Source organism: Aptenodytes forsteri, unplaced genomic scaffold (assembly GCF_000699145.1).
Source record: "Aptenodytes forsteri isolate BGI_AS27 unplaced genomic scaffold, ASM69914v1 Scaffold82, whole genome shotgun sequence".
Classification (NCBI taxonomy): domain Eukaryota; kingdom Metazoa; phylum Chordata; class Aves; order Sphenisciformes; family Spheniscidae; genus Aptenodytes; species Aptenodytes forsteri.
Window position 1 is genome coordinate 10440401 of NW_008795490.1, and position 17253 is coordinate 10457653.

Sequence of the window (17253 nt, forward strand, 5' to 3'; positions counted from 1 at the left end):
TATAAAAAGCATTTTTTAAAGTTGCTGTAGATATTTTTAAAGAAATTCATTACTGATTAATTTTAAGGTAATGACTTCATTTTAGAGTAATTAATTGCTGGTTTGTTGATCTGGGGAGAAATATTCTTCACCATTACAACAGTCTTTTACATAGGGGGCCTGATCCTTTATGCAGGCTCAATTTAAAATCCATAGTGCAGTTTTGCAGTGAAATCCAAGGGTTTGCCGTAGGTGGAATAAGCACATCTTGGGGAACAGCTCCTGGGGCACCACAGCGTCTCTGCTGGGTAGAGTGGCCGGGAGCACGGGCTAATCTGCAGCAGTGACCAGGCTGACTCCCCACTGCCCTTGTTAATGCTAATCTCGTTTACAGACCGTTTTGCCCTTTCTCTGACTCACCAAGGCTTGCACAGAGTGGCACGTGGCTGGACTTGAGGAAGCAGTCATTTTGATTCTTCTCTTCTGGCATACTAGAATAAAGCTCTGGAGGCACATATGAAACAGCGTGGTCTACGGATGTGTTATCTCTTTTCTGTTGTTTGACAGACTTTTGATCCCCTGCTGACTCATAAAAAAAGAGTTGGCAGAGAAGCCACGATGGACCATGTGCCCCACTGGTGATAGCAATGAAAAAACAGTGTCTTGGACTGAAAGTTTGTTTCAGCTTTTGTTTCCGAAGATACCTTTCATTATCAGTCTTTGCTTTGAAACATATATTCTTACAATTAATTATGTTCAATTTTGGTCTTGTACTAATTTTGAAAGTCTTACTTTGGTAATTATATATATACAATATATTAAAATACTTCTGGGACAGTTATTCTTTTTTTAATTGGACTTGAGATTTTTGTCAGTAGTCTGGAGAAAATTGATAATGCTAATCAAACTGAAATGATAATCAAATTTTCTGGGTGCCTATATTACAAGTGCTGTAATTGTACATTGTATTTGTATATGCAAGTAAGCATTTGAATGTTTAGAATTGATGCATAAACATATCAACATATTCCTTAGCTATTTTGTACACATATTTAATTGCATTTAAAGATGCATTTGGGGTACTTCTTCATGCATATGCTTATTGAATAGCCTACTGCATGCTGAATATTTCTGATTGCAGGGAGGTTTTGTATGTGTGATTAATAGGTGGTTCCATAAGCAAAGGAATTGCTGGCTTCCTACAGATTTGAATCCTTTGTCCCTTAACCATTTCCACCACAACAGCCCCTGCTCAACAATTATTCCTTCAACACCTCCAGTGCGAAGGAGATGTTGATATCGTGGCTGACCTGGAGATATTGATGTGCTTGGTGGTCAGCCACTATGTGCAGGTTCATTGGCCAATGAGGCAAATATTTTTTGTAACTGCTGAGTTCTCCTTCCTTTTGCTCTACTGTAGTATTAATGTGGGATGCTATTCCACCTAGGATTTGGCTTCCAAGAAACACTAAGGATCATAATTATCATCAAGATACTTGTCACACTTTGAAATTTCTGGAAACTGGCCAGTGAAATCTGAAGGTATGGGCAGGAGACATACAAAGGAAGAGATAGACAGACCTCTGGACAGATAGCACAATCAAATCCTCATTTCCTTAGGAAATCAAGCTAAAAAATAAAGAGAAAATTTATGACATTTGACTTACAGTATCTACCCTAACTTTTCAACAACTCTAGGACTGTTTTCTCCCCAGACCCTGTGGTTGCCCTGGAACCCATGTCCTGAAACTAAGTTTTCACTGAAAAAGCAACAACTAAAACAACAAAGACAAAGTGTTGCACAGCTTTTCTGTTGCAAGCAAAACCTTCCACATAAAGAGCAGTAAATCAAGTTTTTTTCTACTTAGCCCTAGAGAAAGTCTGATGTAATAGAGTAGGGAAATCTTATAACCACGTGAAGATACGGGCTATAAATACATTATTCTCACATAGTGTTTCCTCTGGTCTAGCCAGAATGACCTATAATTCTCTTGGCTTGGATTCTTTTTACCTTGAAAATAATTTTCAAAACTTTTGGTGCTTTTGTATCTCCTTGGCCTAACTTTAGTCTTTCTTTTCTTTCTTTTTTTTTTCTTTGCTTCTAGTATTCAAAGTCTCTTAGCACCTGTTGACTGTCTCATTTCCCACACTTTGTGTCATCATGTGATAACACCAGCTGAAGGGCTGCTTCTAAAACAACAACCACAAAGACAGACTGTGGTTTTGAAAAAGGCACATCTTGCACAGGGTGACATCCAACACTATCATGATGCCACCTGCATCTATGTTTGAAGTAGTCTCAAAAGTAATGTGAAGCATGTCTGACTTTGTATGAGTGTCAGAGGTCCAGTGTAGAACCTTGAAAAAAAAATTAGCTGGCTTTAAAGAAGCTAGTTACTAGCTAGCAAAAAGGAACATATTTTAAGCACTGAAGTCAATTACCTCCATTAAGGTAATTTGAGGCCCTAGCCATATCCTCACATGCCATGACCCTTACTCCTTAGCTCTTTCCCAAAAACTACAGCCCCAAACTCTGTACCACATTCCCATCCTACCTTGGGATCCCAGTAGCAGCTGTATCCACAGAAGGTCTTTTTGCTTGGAGCTGCCCCTCGTGAACATCTTCTTTCCTAAGACCTCATTCCCTGCCTTCAGACATATTGAGTGAAGAAGGAAGTGACATCTCCTGCCTACCTGAGAAGAAAACTCACCACCGTCATGACAGAATTATGATTGGGCACCAACAGTCAAGAACTCCCTCCTTCCTCCCCAAACAGCCAGATAAAACTAGGATGGTATCAGTAGGTGTCTCTCAATGTTCAAGTACCTCAGCTTGAAGGGTTGGGTCTTCTCACATCATTACTTTTTACTAGAGGATATGACGCTTTTTGAAAGAATGGTGCTTCTAAAAAGACCCCCAAACCATGAGAAATACTGACAAAACCAAAAGATGCTCGGATGACTAAACACAAATTTCAAATACTATTATCACCCCCACATGAATGGGAACAATGGATGGTCTCCTCTGCCCACCTGAACCTGTGGAGAAAATTCAATGCCATAAAAATTAACACTATACTCAAATTCATACTGAAAGGTCATATACATAGTAAATCTTGATTTCCCCCCCTCACAGTCCAGAAATAAGGTTGATTTTAAGACAGCTTCAGAAGACAACTGTATAAAGTTGTGACCAGTTTGTCTCCTTCAGAGTCATTCACCTTCCCGTAAATGCTCAGGATTTTCAATTCTCAAAATGCTACTTTGTCATGTTATTACATTTACCATGATTCACGATCACGTGCAGCAAAGCTGTGACTGTTCCCTCACACGTTGTTTTCAGTTGGAGTAAAACCAACCTACCATCCGTCAGGATGGACAACACCTGTCCATTTCCTCAGCACGTACAGCCAGCTCAGCTAGCTGTTAGCCTGCTTTTAAGGATAGCTACCACATCACATATCCACTTGGGGGAACAAACAGGAAACAAAATACGCAAGAACTGGGATGCAGGTTGAAACTGTAAGAGCACACATCTCGGAGATCCTGAGGCCCCCAGACTGCAGTAGGGTGTACTAGATAAGTTTATTAGATACACAGTAGTCAATACAAAGAGAAGGAAGGAGTGAAGGGAGTATGTACACAAGGAGTGTGGCATAAATGACAGAGAAGTAAATTGCAGATGGAGAAACCTAAGAGAATGACTGCAAGCTTAGATAAAGGTCACAGAGCTTTGCTTACACTTGAAAATAAAACAGGGTAAGAGCTCATACTCATGCACCCTTCTGCAGTTGCTGATACTTTTACAGTTTTAGCACACTTCCAAGCATAACTTTGGCCCTCGCCAGCTAGCACTACTACCCTGGAAAATGTGTGGGTGTCGCTAAGAGGACAGCATGTTACATGAACCTTTCCCATTAGGAGGTCTGGATAAAATGAATCTGGGATGGGGTGGTGGGGATTTTCGGACCTGGATTCAAGCCATGTCATGTGTCTTCTGGGCCAAAGCAGTCTCCAGCCTGTTTTACTTAGAAGTATAAATGTAGCCCCAAAGACCTGCCGTAGAAAGGGAGGCAGAACAGAATAGTCAGGGGTTTTTGGATGCAGGCCTTGACCTTTTTTTTCTGGCTTTGAAGCATTTACTCATGAGAGCAGGATAAAACAATACATCTAAAAGCCATGCACTAATTCAAATAAGAACTGATTCGCATAGTTTATGTAGGGGGGCAGATTATGTGATAACATTAGTCTCTTCTTGATTTATAATCTGTAAAACGATCAGTATTCCTGGACAAGACAGAAAAGAAAGTTGGTCAGAAAGGAACAATAAACTTGCAGTGAAACCATGTACAGGTAAGTTTCATTTGCGTGAAGATGATAGCTGCCTCAAGGTTAAAGGTAGTTCCATTATTACTGAATGTGGGAGCTAAGTAGAACATCAACAGGAACCTGTGTGTGGGTCATAAATGAACATAAAGTATTGTCTTCCAGCTCTCACTGGTGTTACCAGGAAAAGCCTCACAGTCTTTACTGGCTGTTGAATGAAGCATAATGAAGTGCAATATTTCTAGTTAAACAAATCACAGTATTATTCTTGATAGATTACTTTTTGTCTTTTGCATGCAGACCAGAGGTTTCATTCATCTTTTCGTAAATGTTTTCCTGCTTTTGTGGAGATTACTGTTTCATTTTGTGATTTTTTGAGGGGAGACATTTTGATTTTTCAGAATCAGGTGGGTTGTGAGAGCAGAGATGGAAATACTGAAATCACCTCATTTTTGTTTCTTAGTGGGAGGCCCACAGGGAAGAGCCAAAACAAGTTTCCTCAGCCCAGACAAGTTTAGCAAGATAGTGTGAGGTGAGGGCTGAAACATATATTCTCTGATCATCTGCAGGCCATGTATTTGATGAGCATAGAGCCCTTATTGTTGATGGTGTACAAATCCCCCAGGAATTGTCACACTAAAATTGCATAACCAACCACTCGGTGCTCAGTAGAACAAATTTACACTAATGAATGGGGACACTCTTTGAGGAATACTGTTACGTGAATTCTCACGTCCATGAATCAAACAATGAAAAAAAAAGTTTTTTGCATATAGCTAATGTTTTTTTGATTGATGGTGGCTTAGCTATAATACTTTATCAGAAGGGACTGTCATAATTCATGATTGCACCATTAAGACGATGGTCTTTCTTACACAGCTGCCTGCAGATCACCCACATCTGTCCCCCGCCCCCCCAGACAGACAGACACCTGAAGGCCAGCATCTGACCCTTGCTTCTTCCTGCGATCCCGTCTGACTCTCCTGCCAGTGAGCCATGGCAATATTGTCATTCTACCTCCAACCACCTCGCCACTTGAAAGGCTGGGTGCTGGCTTCACTTCCTGGTTTTCCGGGCTAAGTTTAGTTCACGAGAGGCTGCTGAACTACAAACAGGTAACATGGAGCTGGGGCTCACCGCAGTCGTTAAGGGTGAAGCCAAGGTCACTGACAAACAGCAGGAAATCACCACCTGAAGGCACAAACTCCATTAATATAAGAGCTCTGCAACATTTGGGAATGTACCTGCAGCTGGTTATACTCACAGAGGATGGATGGATGGATGGATGGATGGACGGACGGATGGACAACGCGTTCCCCAGAATGAGCACAGCAGTCTGGCTTCCCTTGCCGCTCATGCCTTCCCACCCCCTGTGGAGGACCCCTAACTCCTACCAGCAGAAAGCCTAATAAAGAGTAACTATAAGCTAATATTTGCACACTGACAACTGAGATCTACATTCTGAAGCACACGCTTACTTTTCTCCACTCATCTGCTGAGCTGTGGTTATACAAGTCCCTCTGTACTTTGTTCTTCATTAGACATTTATCCCTCAAGTTAAGAAGGGAAACAGAGTAAATAGTAAACAACTATGTATGTACTACATAGAACTGGTAGAAATGATTGATTTTTAAGTAATGATTTAATCAGTTGGCTTTTAAAAGGTGATTATTTAAAGATTTGGAATCTTTATTATTACAAATGTCCCTTTTCCTTGAAGATTCAGTCATGGGGAAAATGGGTATAGAAGAATCCATTATTCCCTCCTTCCCTGGGGCTGCAATTATAATGTTAGGCCAGATAGTACCTATTACCTGCCTGCTTCCTGTTATTTTTGGAATGATCTTAAACAGGGTGAAAGTGCTTATTCAGGGTGTGGGAATAGGAAGGTTTTATTTCACCTCTCCGAATATAAACTCTGTATAGAGCCAGTATTTTACATGACAAGCTAAGGACCAAAATCCATTGAATTTTATGTGAATCTTACAATAATGTCAAATAAATTTGGAAGAGACCCTGAAATAACAAGAATACACATCCTGTGGGGATCTGGAGGAGATGTTGCATTATCATCCTCAGCAAATGCTGTACACCATTTGGCAGTGCTTGCAAACAGCACTTTTTTCATTTTCTTACCCTCACAAAGTATTTACTGTTCACACAGTTAAGCGTGTTAGGTCTGTGTTAGGCTCAGACTATAAATAATCACTTTGCTTATAACTTGAACAGATTCTTTGTTTGAGCATTCTCACGGAATAAAACCTTTTACATCAAAGCAACACGTTCATCCATTCACCAGCTAAAACAGTATAACTTTCTTCTCAACATTGCTGATGCAAAGAGATCACATTTAAACTATATTGAAAGTTTGTCTGTGTTTTACTTTTTGCTACTGATATAAAGCACTGTAAGAGACAACTTTAGCTTCCAATCAGAGAGACAGGATAGCATGAAGAATAGCAATCTGTTTGGGTAAAACTGAACGTAGACCTAGCTTTACAGATTTTGCCCTTACTGAAGGAAATATATGCAACCATTTTGACTTCCCTTAGTTATTATATTCCTTTCTTCATGTATACATCTTTCTCAAGGCTACATTTTTGCCCTCCATTCTCATTTGTTTGATTTTCCCCTGGTTATTTTCAGTAGAAAAACATCCCCAAAAGATTTCAAGAGCTCATTTTGTGCCTTGGAAGCTCGGAACCAGTGTGACTAATTAAGGCTTCTTTAACTTACATTGGTAAGTAATACAGTTTTCTACTATTTCACACATAGCTTGGGATTCTTCTCAGAATGAGTGCATGATGTAAAAGACAGGAAAATCAGTTCCTCTGGGTCTACACCTGAGCAGAATTTTCTTTAAAAAGATATGGTAGTTGCATCCAGGTTATGAAGCGGAAGTTTTAAATCCCGCAAATTTAATGTGCAGCCACATTAAAGGTGTCTGCAGATTCAAGAAATGATTCTCATTTGAACAACGTTAATTTATTTCAGGAGCTTACAGAAGTCATATAACTTGTACAAATGCAAAACTGCTGTAAGATTACAACTGGACATTCAATAGAATCATAGAATCATAGAATATCTCAAGTGGAAGGGACCCATAAGGATCATCGAGGCTAACTCCCTGCTCCTCGCAGGACTACCTAAAACTAAACCATATGACTAAGAGCGTCGTCCAGACACTCCTCGAACTCTGACAGGCTTGGTGCTGTGACCACTTCCCTGGGGAGCCTGTTCCAGTGACCGACCACCCTCTCAGTGAGGAATACATTGACAGTCTTTTGGTTGGTCATACATATGTGTATACCCGTTTCTGAGATACCAATGTTGTGTGTCAGTCCTGGAGAAGAACCATGCTGTACCCAGTGGGGTAAAAATACAGAAAAAATAAAGATGATCATTTTTCCAAAGAGCTTATAACCTGAGACAAGCATTTTTTCCGGTTGAGGAATAGTTACTTTTCAACATACAAGAAGTTTTTTTAAAAAATTTATATCAATGGATCACAATCTCTTTTTCCTCTAATGTTGTGTGTCAGTCCTGGAGAAGAACCATGCTGTACCCAGTGGGGTAAAAATACAGAAAAAATAAAGATGATCATTTTTCCAAAGAGCTTATAACCTGAGACAAGCATTTTTTCCGGTTGAGGAATAGTTACTTTTCAACATACAAGAAGTTTTTTTAAAAAATTTATATCAATGGATCACAATCTCTTTTTCCTCTTCTTTTTGAGAGGTGATCATTTTTCTTGATATGCGCTCAAAGATAATGTGTCAAGTCTGCTTTAAAATACTGGAAAGTGTCATGTCTTTATTCCAAGGTGAAGGAAGTCTCGTACAAGCACACAGGATTTGCTAAGCCCCTATATTTTTGTAAACTGGCAGGCTCCCTCACCAGCCAGGGAAAAAAAATCCGGTACCACACCCAAGCCTCTTTAAGGCCCTTCCCTCAGGCACAGTTTATTATCTGAAATGAAAACTTTACCAAGGAGCACAACACAAGGTTATTTCCCCTGACTGAAGCTACCCCGAAGGGCCCCTACAACCAGCACTCAATGGATCCAGCTGAGTTTCTTGGTCCGTAGCAGGACCCACTTGATGCGTTCCCTTTTGGTCAAATAATGGCTCAGGACCGGCTAGTTCCAGTGCTCCTCTCCCACCTCCTCAGGCTCAAAGGGGCAGCCTTGGTTATTCGCCTCCTCTTTTCTATATTTCACTTTTTTTTTTTTTTTACTCAATCTTCTGTTTTCACAGATAACATCCATTGACATTTTCTCACTGCCTGAGAACATAGATAAGAAATTTTCTATACCTATTATTATCTTTTGTTGCTCAGCTCATGGTTTCTTTAGCAGTAATAGGGTGTCTCTCTAAAACAATTTACTCCACTGGAACTCGATGTACAATTTTGCAGTTTTGTTCTACCAAAATCCTCTCCTTTATATGTTTTGTTGGTCTGGTTAGTGTCAAATTAATTCATGAAAGCAAATGCAATTATCTCTATTGACTTTCATGAGGTTTGGACCAGGCCCCAAATTAATGTCTGTAAAAAGATGACCAGAATCTTTTAGTTGGACGGTATTAGTAGAATTCTGCTGTAGCATTTATTGAGAATGAAATGTGGATTTCCACATGAGCACAGCTGAATTAAAATCAAGTAGGAATAGGTTTTGTTTCTATTGCAAATAATGCTCTTACTGATCCTGCTTGTAACATTTCCAATCATTCTAAACTTCCTTTTAACAAAGTTAAGTGACCAATACAGAGTGCTAGCATTCCATCATAGCTGTAAATGACGATGTCAAATTTATGAAATCCAGCAAAGCACTGATGCATCTATCTAATGTTCTGCCAGAATAAGGTTTCTGAATGGCAAGTAGATAGTAAAATTTATTGCTATGGGGTTAAATTCATTCCTGATTAAATTTCATTGAAGTCACTTTTACGTGCCTTGCCAAATAAATTATACTGACTTAATTCATCCACTCTTAACACTGCTGAGTATCAATTATTAAACACTGAATAGAAGTAATTTCGTTAACTCCTGAATATCCTACCATCAACTTAAGTAACGTGGATAGACTGTGACTATTTCTATGAAATGCTTCAGACTCGAGGAATAGTTTCTGCCAAATAAAACAAGCTGTTCCACAAACAGCGAAGGGATGAAACCTGGATTCTTCTGCACTGTATCTGTTGTCCCCCAACTACCCTTCACAGCAGTAACCAGAGCTGTCTCTATGTCTCTGTGACACCATCATCAGGCCTATACTATGGCTAATGTGAAACTCTACATACACGCAGAACAAGAAACAGTTCAATTTTAGATGTTTTTCCATCTGAGGGAGCACTAATTTGAGTCCCTCTCTTGTATCTCGCCTATGAATTTTATGAAGATTGAAGGAATATATGAAAACTGTTTTTCCATAAGCCTTGCTTCTACAGAAGTTTGCGAAAAACCCCACCCAGATTACTGATGTAGAAGGAAAATTAACTTAATTCTTGATTTCCATGAGTGCAGAGCAAAGAGAGACTTCGTTGCTGCAGGGATCCACTCCATTCAAAGATGATGTAGTTGTTATCCTAAGTCATATGTGTTAGCCTCTTCAGAGGTTGTCTGCAGCAATGATTGGTGCAAGGTACACCTGATTCAGTATAAAGTCTTGTGGGAAATTATTTTATCCATAGCAGAGGGACAGAAAAAACCATTTCTTGCCATTGTGTCCATGCATGATTTGGGAAAAATGACTTTAATGCTAACTGAATTTGGCTTACACTGCAACATTGTTCTGTCTTTCAGGGAATTCATTGCATGGATATAAACATAAAAAATACGTGGACTTCAATGCAAACGTGAAAGTTCACCACACCTCCAATCAGCAACAAAATCACATAAAGCAATTATAATTTTAAGCATATTAAGCAAAATTTTATGTAGTCAACCTGTCCTCAGAGATAGCTTAGAAAATGAGACAATCATCTTTTCACAAGGGGAAACTTTGGAGGTAGCACAATGTTTAAATAGAACAGCTACAGCAGTTAAGCTTTTGACACCACTATTAAAATGTTGATTCATAAGGCCTAAGCCATGTTTGTTTTTATAAACAGTGCGGGTATGAAAATTGGGGAGATGAGTAAGATATCTCCAGTTAAACTGAAATCCTGCCATCGCCCACGAGGTAGCTGCTGCAGCACCCTAAGACCAAAAGCTTACACGTTCCTTTTTATAATATACGGTGTACAGACTAGGGAACTTTGGACTGGTGCTGTTTTTTTTAATTGGTGTTTCTCCTTTACACTTTGTGGCTAATGTTTTCCTATTATCAAGGTCTTGCATATTTTCAGCACCCACCCAACTCTGTGGTATTATATGTATTTTTTAAAGGTCTGAGTGACAAGTACATTGATATAAGTGAATCATCATTTTGCAGGCATAAAATTTTATCAGATTTGTTTTCAAGTAGATTTATACATTTAAGACAGTGCATCTGCCATACAAGATTAGCTCATGGAAGATAGAACATTTGTTCTAATAGCGAGCGATAGAATTTTATACTTTAAACACGTGAAGCAAACTAGATAGTAAATGAGCATCTTGTTAAGTAGTTCCTGGTTATCAGATAAAGTAAACAAAACTGAACTAAAAGCATATTACTGTGCAAGATTAGGCCAAGTTTCCATTCCCTGCCAGCGTCACTGCTTTATGCTTCAGCACTGCATTTGACTATGGGATACACAAAATATAACCAGATGACAAAGCAAGAAAAGCAAAATAAAAGAACATCTGAAGTGCATTATTTCCTGTGATTGCAGGATGAATTAGCAATACCTGCTATGGGATTCTTCAGTCTTTAGTACACGAGAATTGATTGAGAGATAAAGAGGGACTTGATAATTTCATGAAGAATTAGCCTTTAAAGTGAAATTTTTTTGGGGAAGAAAACACAGACTTTAGTCAAAGACCAAAGTATAGTATCAGTCTGAATGAAGCCACGTTTCTTATTCATCTAATGATGCTCCCTGTCACACTTAATAATACCATAGATCTCTCTTCAGCCGGACATATCCCAATTGTACAGATTCAGTTCTGAGCCTCATGTGCAAATGAACGTGATTCAGGAAAACCTTGCAGGTAGCACACTTCCGAGAAAGGTGAGTAGAGAGGGTTTCCCTGACTCAGTGGCCACGCCATCCCTGCCATTAGGATGCCTGTAGTTCGCCCCTTCTGCATCACATAAAGGTAACCGAATCTCAGGCTGCCGACAGACCGCAGACGGCTGCACAGCCTTGCAACGTGGAGGCATGGCAATGCTCCATGCTCCATGGTACGGAGGGCAGCAGACTGTGCACACCACCAGTAAGGCTGTACTCCAAATGAGCCTAACGAACGCCGCGTAGCTGAGATTTCTCTTTCAGGATACCCCACGACTTGCCCAGACCCCATGTGTGAGTCTGCGCTTCAAATAAAATGGATACATATTCGCTGAGTTTGCCACAGCCTCAATTAATGTATGAATATCAAACGGTAATTCTTCTGGATGACTTCTGGAAGTCTGAATTTATTCTTCTGCTGGAAGTCTTTGTTGTGTTTTCCATGTGTTAGGCAATTCCCCCCTGCCCCCCTCTAGGACAGCTTTTTTTTTTTAGGTCAGTAACCAGAAAGGGCAAAAAATAAGTCTCTCAGAGACTAGCATATGAAGTTTTCTTGACAACATATTCGGTCTGTTCTGCCCAGCATATATAGTTGGGTTTGCCAAAGGCAGGTCCCAAAAATTTAAAAGTGCCAAACAGAGAAAACAAAATCAGAGTAATTCTAAGATAATGTTTAGAGTTTAACAAGCTGTCTTCCCAACAAACCAACTTTAATTATGTCTTCCACAAGCATACATGTGTCTGCATTTGTTTTTAATTTAAGGGCTATATGAAGAGATTAGTCGTGGAATGTCCCGGTCAGATTTGTATCGTGAATTACTTTATCCAGAAAAGTGAGGGACTTTTCAAACTGTATTCGCCCTGCTTTGACATTTGTGTAATGTTTCTTAAAAGATATTTTCCAGAATCTAAGTTAGTTTTTTCTACAGAGGCAACAGAAAAAGATCCCGCTGGTGTTACTGGAAGCTTGACTGCATCCTTATGTTCAATAAATATACCTCACCACAGACATATTGGTGAAGACACAGTTTATGGTAGTAGCCAGGATCCATGACAAACTTTTTAAAGTCCTTGCTAAATTGATGTGTGTAATCATATACAACAGAATGCTGCCATTAGATATGTATGTGAGTCATTATAATATGCTTTAGCGCAGACATGTGCATCATATTCAACCGAGTCATAATGACAGCCTTCTGTTTTGTCTCTTCCTTATGTCTGCAGCTCCCATTAATTTATCCTGTCAGTCACCTGTAACAGTTAAAAGTAGATTGAATCACTAACATGAAGAGTTCCATACCTTGCAGAACTTTATATTGATTTTAATTACTTACTGTGATCAAGTATTCTTGTCATCTGCACAAGTATCTAAACTGTTTGAATGCTGCTAAGTTTTTGGCCGTGATCATTTCTTCCGGCAGTGAGTTTTACAGTCTAATTCTCTGCTGAATGAAAATTGTTTACTTTTATCAGTTTAAAATTTGCCTTCTTTCAATCTCAAGGAATTTCCTCTTTTACTATGAGGGGAAAAAACCAATGGCTATTTCTGAGCCATTCCCTAGTATATACTGTGGTCATGTCCCATATGATACATCTCCTCTGTAAGACAAATTCTTAATCCTTTTAATCTTTCTTCATGTAAGAAATTTCCCATGCCCCTGATGATTCTCATCGCTTATCTCACCCTGCATCAACAATATACTTCATAGACCAACTAGAAGTGAATGCCACTCCTTGTTGTAATCATACCTTATTTTTTTATTTGCACTCAGTGGTAAAAACAATTGACCAGGGATGTTCAGTGAGTGCTTCACAGTGGCTATAGCTACCATGCTCTTGGCAACCGTGCTTGAATTTGAACTCTTGCTCTCGCAGCCGTGTGGTTCAAGGCGGTTCCCCTCCTTGCAGAGACTGAACTTCCCTTTCTGGGCCGACGTTTGGGTCATTGCAGATGCGAAGCAGTCTGAGAGCCAGCAGGGAGGCAGCAGGGTGACAGGGGAATTTGGGATTGAACCCAAAGCGTTTTGGGAAGTATAGATGTAGCTAAAGTCACTGAAATATTTTATTCCTTATTGTAACAGTAAGTTTACATATTTGTGAGGGACACAAATGTGGTGGACTTGGCAGTGTTAGGTTTACGGTTGGACTCGATAATCTTAAAGGTCTTTTCCAACCTAAATGATTCTATGATTCTATGTTAAACCATCCAAAAAGCAACCTTTCCAGATCAAATCGCCATTATATTACCATTTGCCACCAGCTGCCATCAAACTTAGCTAGATCCTGTTGAAATTGTGTAAGGTCTTGACTAACATAAATCACTAACTCACATGTGAAACTTGTTGTTCTGCAGACTGATCCATTCTCAAAGAAATAATAAATATATTTAACAAGCTCATTCATAGTGTGGAAAATTGGAGACACTTGCTATTTACCATATGTACAAAATGATCATTTATTAATACTCTTTGCTTTCTGGCTCCTAAATCAGCTTCTGATCTAGATGGTGTCATTTTAAACAAAACCAGACATGTTACAAACTGGCTGCAGTTCTTTTGATCTAGTCAGATCATTTATCAGCTGAAAAAGTGCTTAGTGACATTAATAATATCTATGTTTTAAAACTTAACACCCACACCGCATAGTGTAGTATAACATCTGGAAATATGCTGGTTTTTTCCCAGACCAGTTGCTTAACTTTGGTTTAAAAGGAAACAATATTGAAATAGACTGAATGTTTTTTAACTAAGAACTTTAAAACTACTAAAAAGCTGGGTAACTTCACTTTAAGAAGAAATAACATCATTCAAAAGACTTTCTGCTTAGTTACAAGAAGTTATTAAATATTTTATTCATTGATTCTTACTGTTACAAATAAAATTAGTAGTGCTGGGGCTGGGAGTGCCCAGGAGACTGCTGAAGAAAACAGGATTACCAGTAATGCTGCCACCTGGATTGAGACTGGTGGTCTTAGTTCACTTCATGCACACGCCTTAAAGTAATATACAATCTCAGCGGGCAGGAAGGAAATGAACGCTCATAGTGTTTACCAGAAGTGACCTGGTTAGTCATTCCTCGGTCAGAGCTGCTGGAGCCAGACTGACGAGCTTCTCTGGTGGTGCTTTAATTGCTGCTGAAGGAATAGTGTTTAGTTATAGACTGCTCTGCTATCAGATGAATACCTTTCGTCAACCTTGCATTCACTTACAAATAGCACTAACTGAGGTATAGCTAGGGCTTGAGGACTAAAGCTTATTATTTCTTGAACACCTTTCCCCAAAACGTTTACACAGGTCTCAGAGTTAAGGAAAGGCAAGGAATGATCACAGTGTATTTACGACCCTTTGAAGACACTGCTGTAATATGAAATAATTGCGCTTCTGTATGAAATTGTTGTTCTTGTTTTTTTTTCCTCAGGTCTTCATATGATATAACCTACTACACTCTAAATGAAGAAAAATAGCAGCCTTCCAAGTTCACTGTTAATGCCATGGAAAGACTACATAATGTATCATCTCCTACACTGGGCTTAGATCATCCTTATATTTTTACAACTATTATTTATTTTCTTCTTTTAAATACTAATTTCAAAATCTTGAAAACAATGTTACATTTGAATATCAAGCAAATGAGATGTGGGTCATATCTGTGGAGGCCACAGCCACTGAGAATCAAGAGCGATAACATAATAAATGTGAACATAAAATTCAAACGTGAAAAAATGATTATTTGATAAGCAGCTGGATATTTGTGTAAAAAGCATGAATCGGAAGGATAAAAGAAACATCTTTGCAATAGGATGGCCATGTTTGAAATGAGAAATGTCACTACTTAGAGAAAAAATGCTAAATTTACATGATTAAGATTTACTGGAGCTTTTAACATTTGAAAAATGTATGAAAAAAGTAATTTTGGAGGCTGCAAAAAGTGCCATTTCTAAGGTGAAGCTGCCTGGAGGCAGGCTGTCAGGGCGCTGTCAGGGTTGTAGTGCTACAGTGTCTTAAGTTACTTCACTAAAGGCTCAGATAGCTGGAATCAGGTTTTGAATTTAGAAGTGTGTCCCCCTGGCCGTGTAATATTAAATCATAATGTATGATAGCAATTCTTCGCTTCTGTATCTTTGACCCATATCAGGAGATTGGGACAGATAAAGATCAACGCAACTTTTGTCAAACCTCTGCTGTAGAGAACATTTGGGTCACTGAAGGCCAACAGGACACCAGCATTAATTAGAAATCTTTGTTTCCAATTCTATTTTAATCTTAGAACCATATGAAAGATATTATATAGATGCTAAGTTTGTGCAGCTGCATGTGCCGTTCTGTACAAATTAGTTAGAAATATGCAAATAACATAAGGAAACAATCTGCACATTTGCATACCATTTGTATATGAACACAAACTTTGGCTTGTGTTTAACACACCCTGCCTCCAGCGGTGACCAGGAAGGATGTGGAGTCGCAGATAGTGACAGTTTTGGCATGTGGGCCAGGATGAGACAATAGTTAGGTGGCAGTTACAAAACCAGGGTATGTGCGTTTGTAGGGATGCGTGGCTACGCGGTGGGATATCGGAGGACACCCGGGGCATGCAGGTGGCTGCAGGAGGCTGGATTTCTGGTGTCGTCAAGACCAGATAAAAAGACGGTAAATAAAGTATAAAAGGCCTTAAAGATGGAGACATGTGACTTGAGAAATATTGATGGGATCGTCTGCCTAGCAGCTCCTGAGCATGTAAATGAATGCAGGTATCTGGGGAACAACTGGGCAGGAGGATGTCGAAGCAGCTGAGCCTGTCAGAGCTGGAGCTCAGCAGGGAGCACTGGTGGGGCCTGTGAACTGGGATCTCTCTCCCATCTCCCTCTGCCACCGAAGCTTACAGCCTTCTCTGCTTGCCCTTCTCTCTCTGACCCAGCAAGAGGAGCAGCTGTAGGGACATTCCTTGATTACCTGGTCCCTCGGTGCTGCAACAGCCCTTGCAGGCTGAAGCTCGGTTTTAGATGGTGCCTACAGTAATGTGCCAATGAAGTCAAATCAAGACCTCCGTGGAGCCTAATGCTTTGACGTTTTGCTGCTTAACAGTGCCAACAGCAATGCTAATTCATACAGTTTGCGTTTACCTACAGCCAGCCCATTTAATCCCAGCCGCTAGTCACTCACTGGATTGTAATGGCTTCTGGTCACCACCAAGCCAGGTCTGTTTGACCTGTTTCAGATCCAGAACTGAAAAAACCTTGTAGTTAATTTCAAAAGCCTTTCAAACTCTGCTCCTGTGGTGGTACACAAATATGGAAACGGTATTTTGAGAGCATGTCTAAATGAGTACGCCCTTCAGTGAACCTAGGCCAACCCAAAATGCTACGTTGTCATCAGTGATATAACTGTTTCGAATAATCTTAAATATGCTTGCTTACATACGTGCACATACGCCTGCAGCAGTTTATCACATTTTGAGGTGCGAATAATGATGCAGCAATGAGGGTTACACTTCAAATCCCAAGCCTGCACTTGACTGTAAGGTCAGACTCATGGCCGGTGGCTGGGCGCCGGCACTCTCAGCGTCGGCTGCAGCACCGCGAGGACGGGGGTCTTCCCCCGTCGGGGGGCGGCCGAGGCGTACAGGCGTTACCGCTCGCGGGGCCGGGCCTGAGCACGCCGCCACCGGAGGCTGCGCAGAGAGACCTCCCAGCGCGCGGTGCCGCAGCGGCTGTTCCCTCACGGTCCCCGAGGGAGGCCGAGGTGGAGGGCGCAGGGCGAGGTGAGGGGCGCGTGCCCCGCGCCGACCGGCCTCCCCA

General features: G+C 40.2%; 1 protein-coding gene across 1 annotated transcript in view; it reads left to right on the plus strand.

Annotated features, from left to right (window-relative positions):
• Positions 1 to 16933: 16933 nt before the first annotated feature.
• Positions 16934 to 17253, plus strand: part of HBS1L (HBS1 like translational GTPase) — a 71318-nt gene continuing 70998 nt past the window's right edge. The window contains exon 1 of the mRNA XM_009281580.1: positions 16934 to 17216. Coding sequence (XP_009279855.1) covers positions 16934 to 17216 — 283 coding nt within the window. The remainder of the gene's footprint in view (positions 17217 to 17253) is intronic.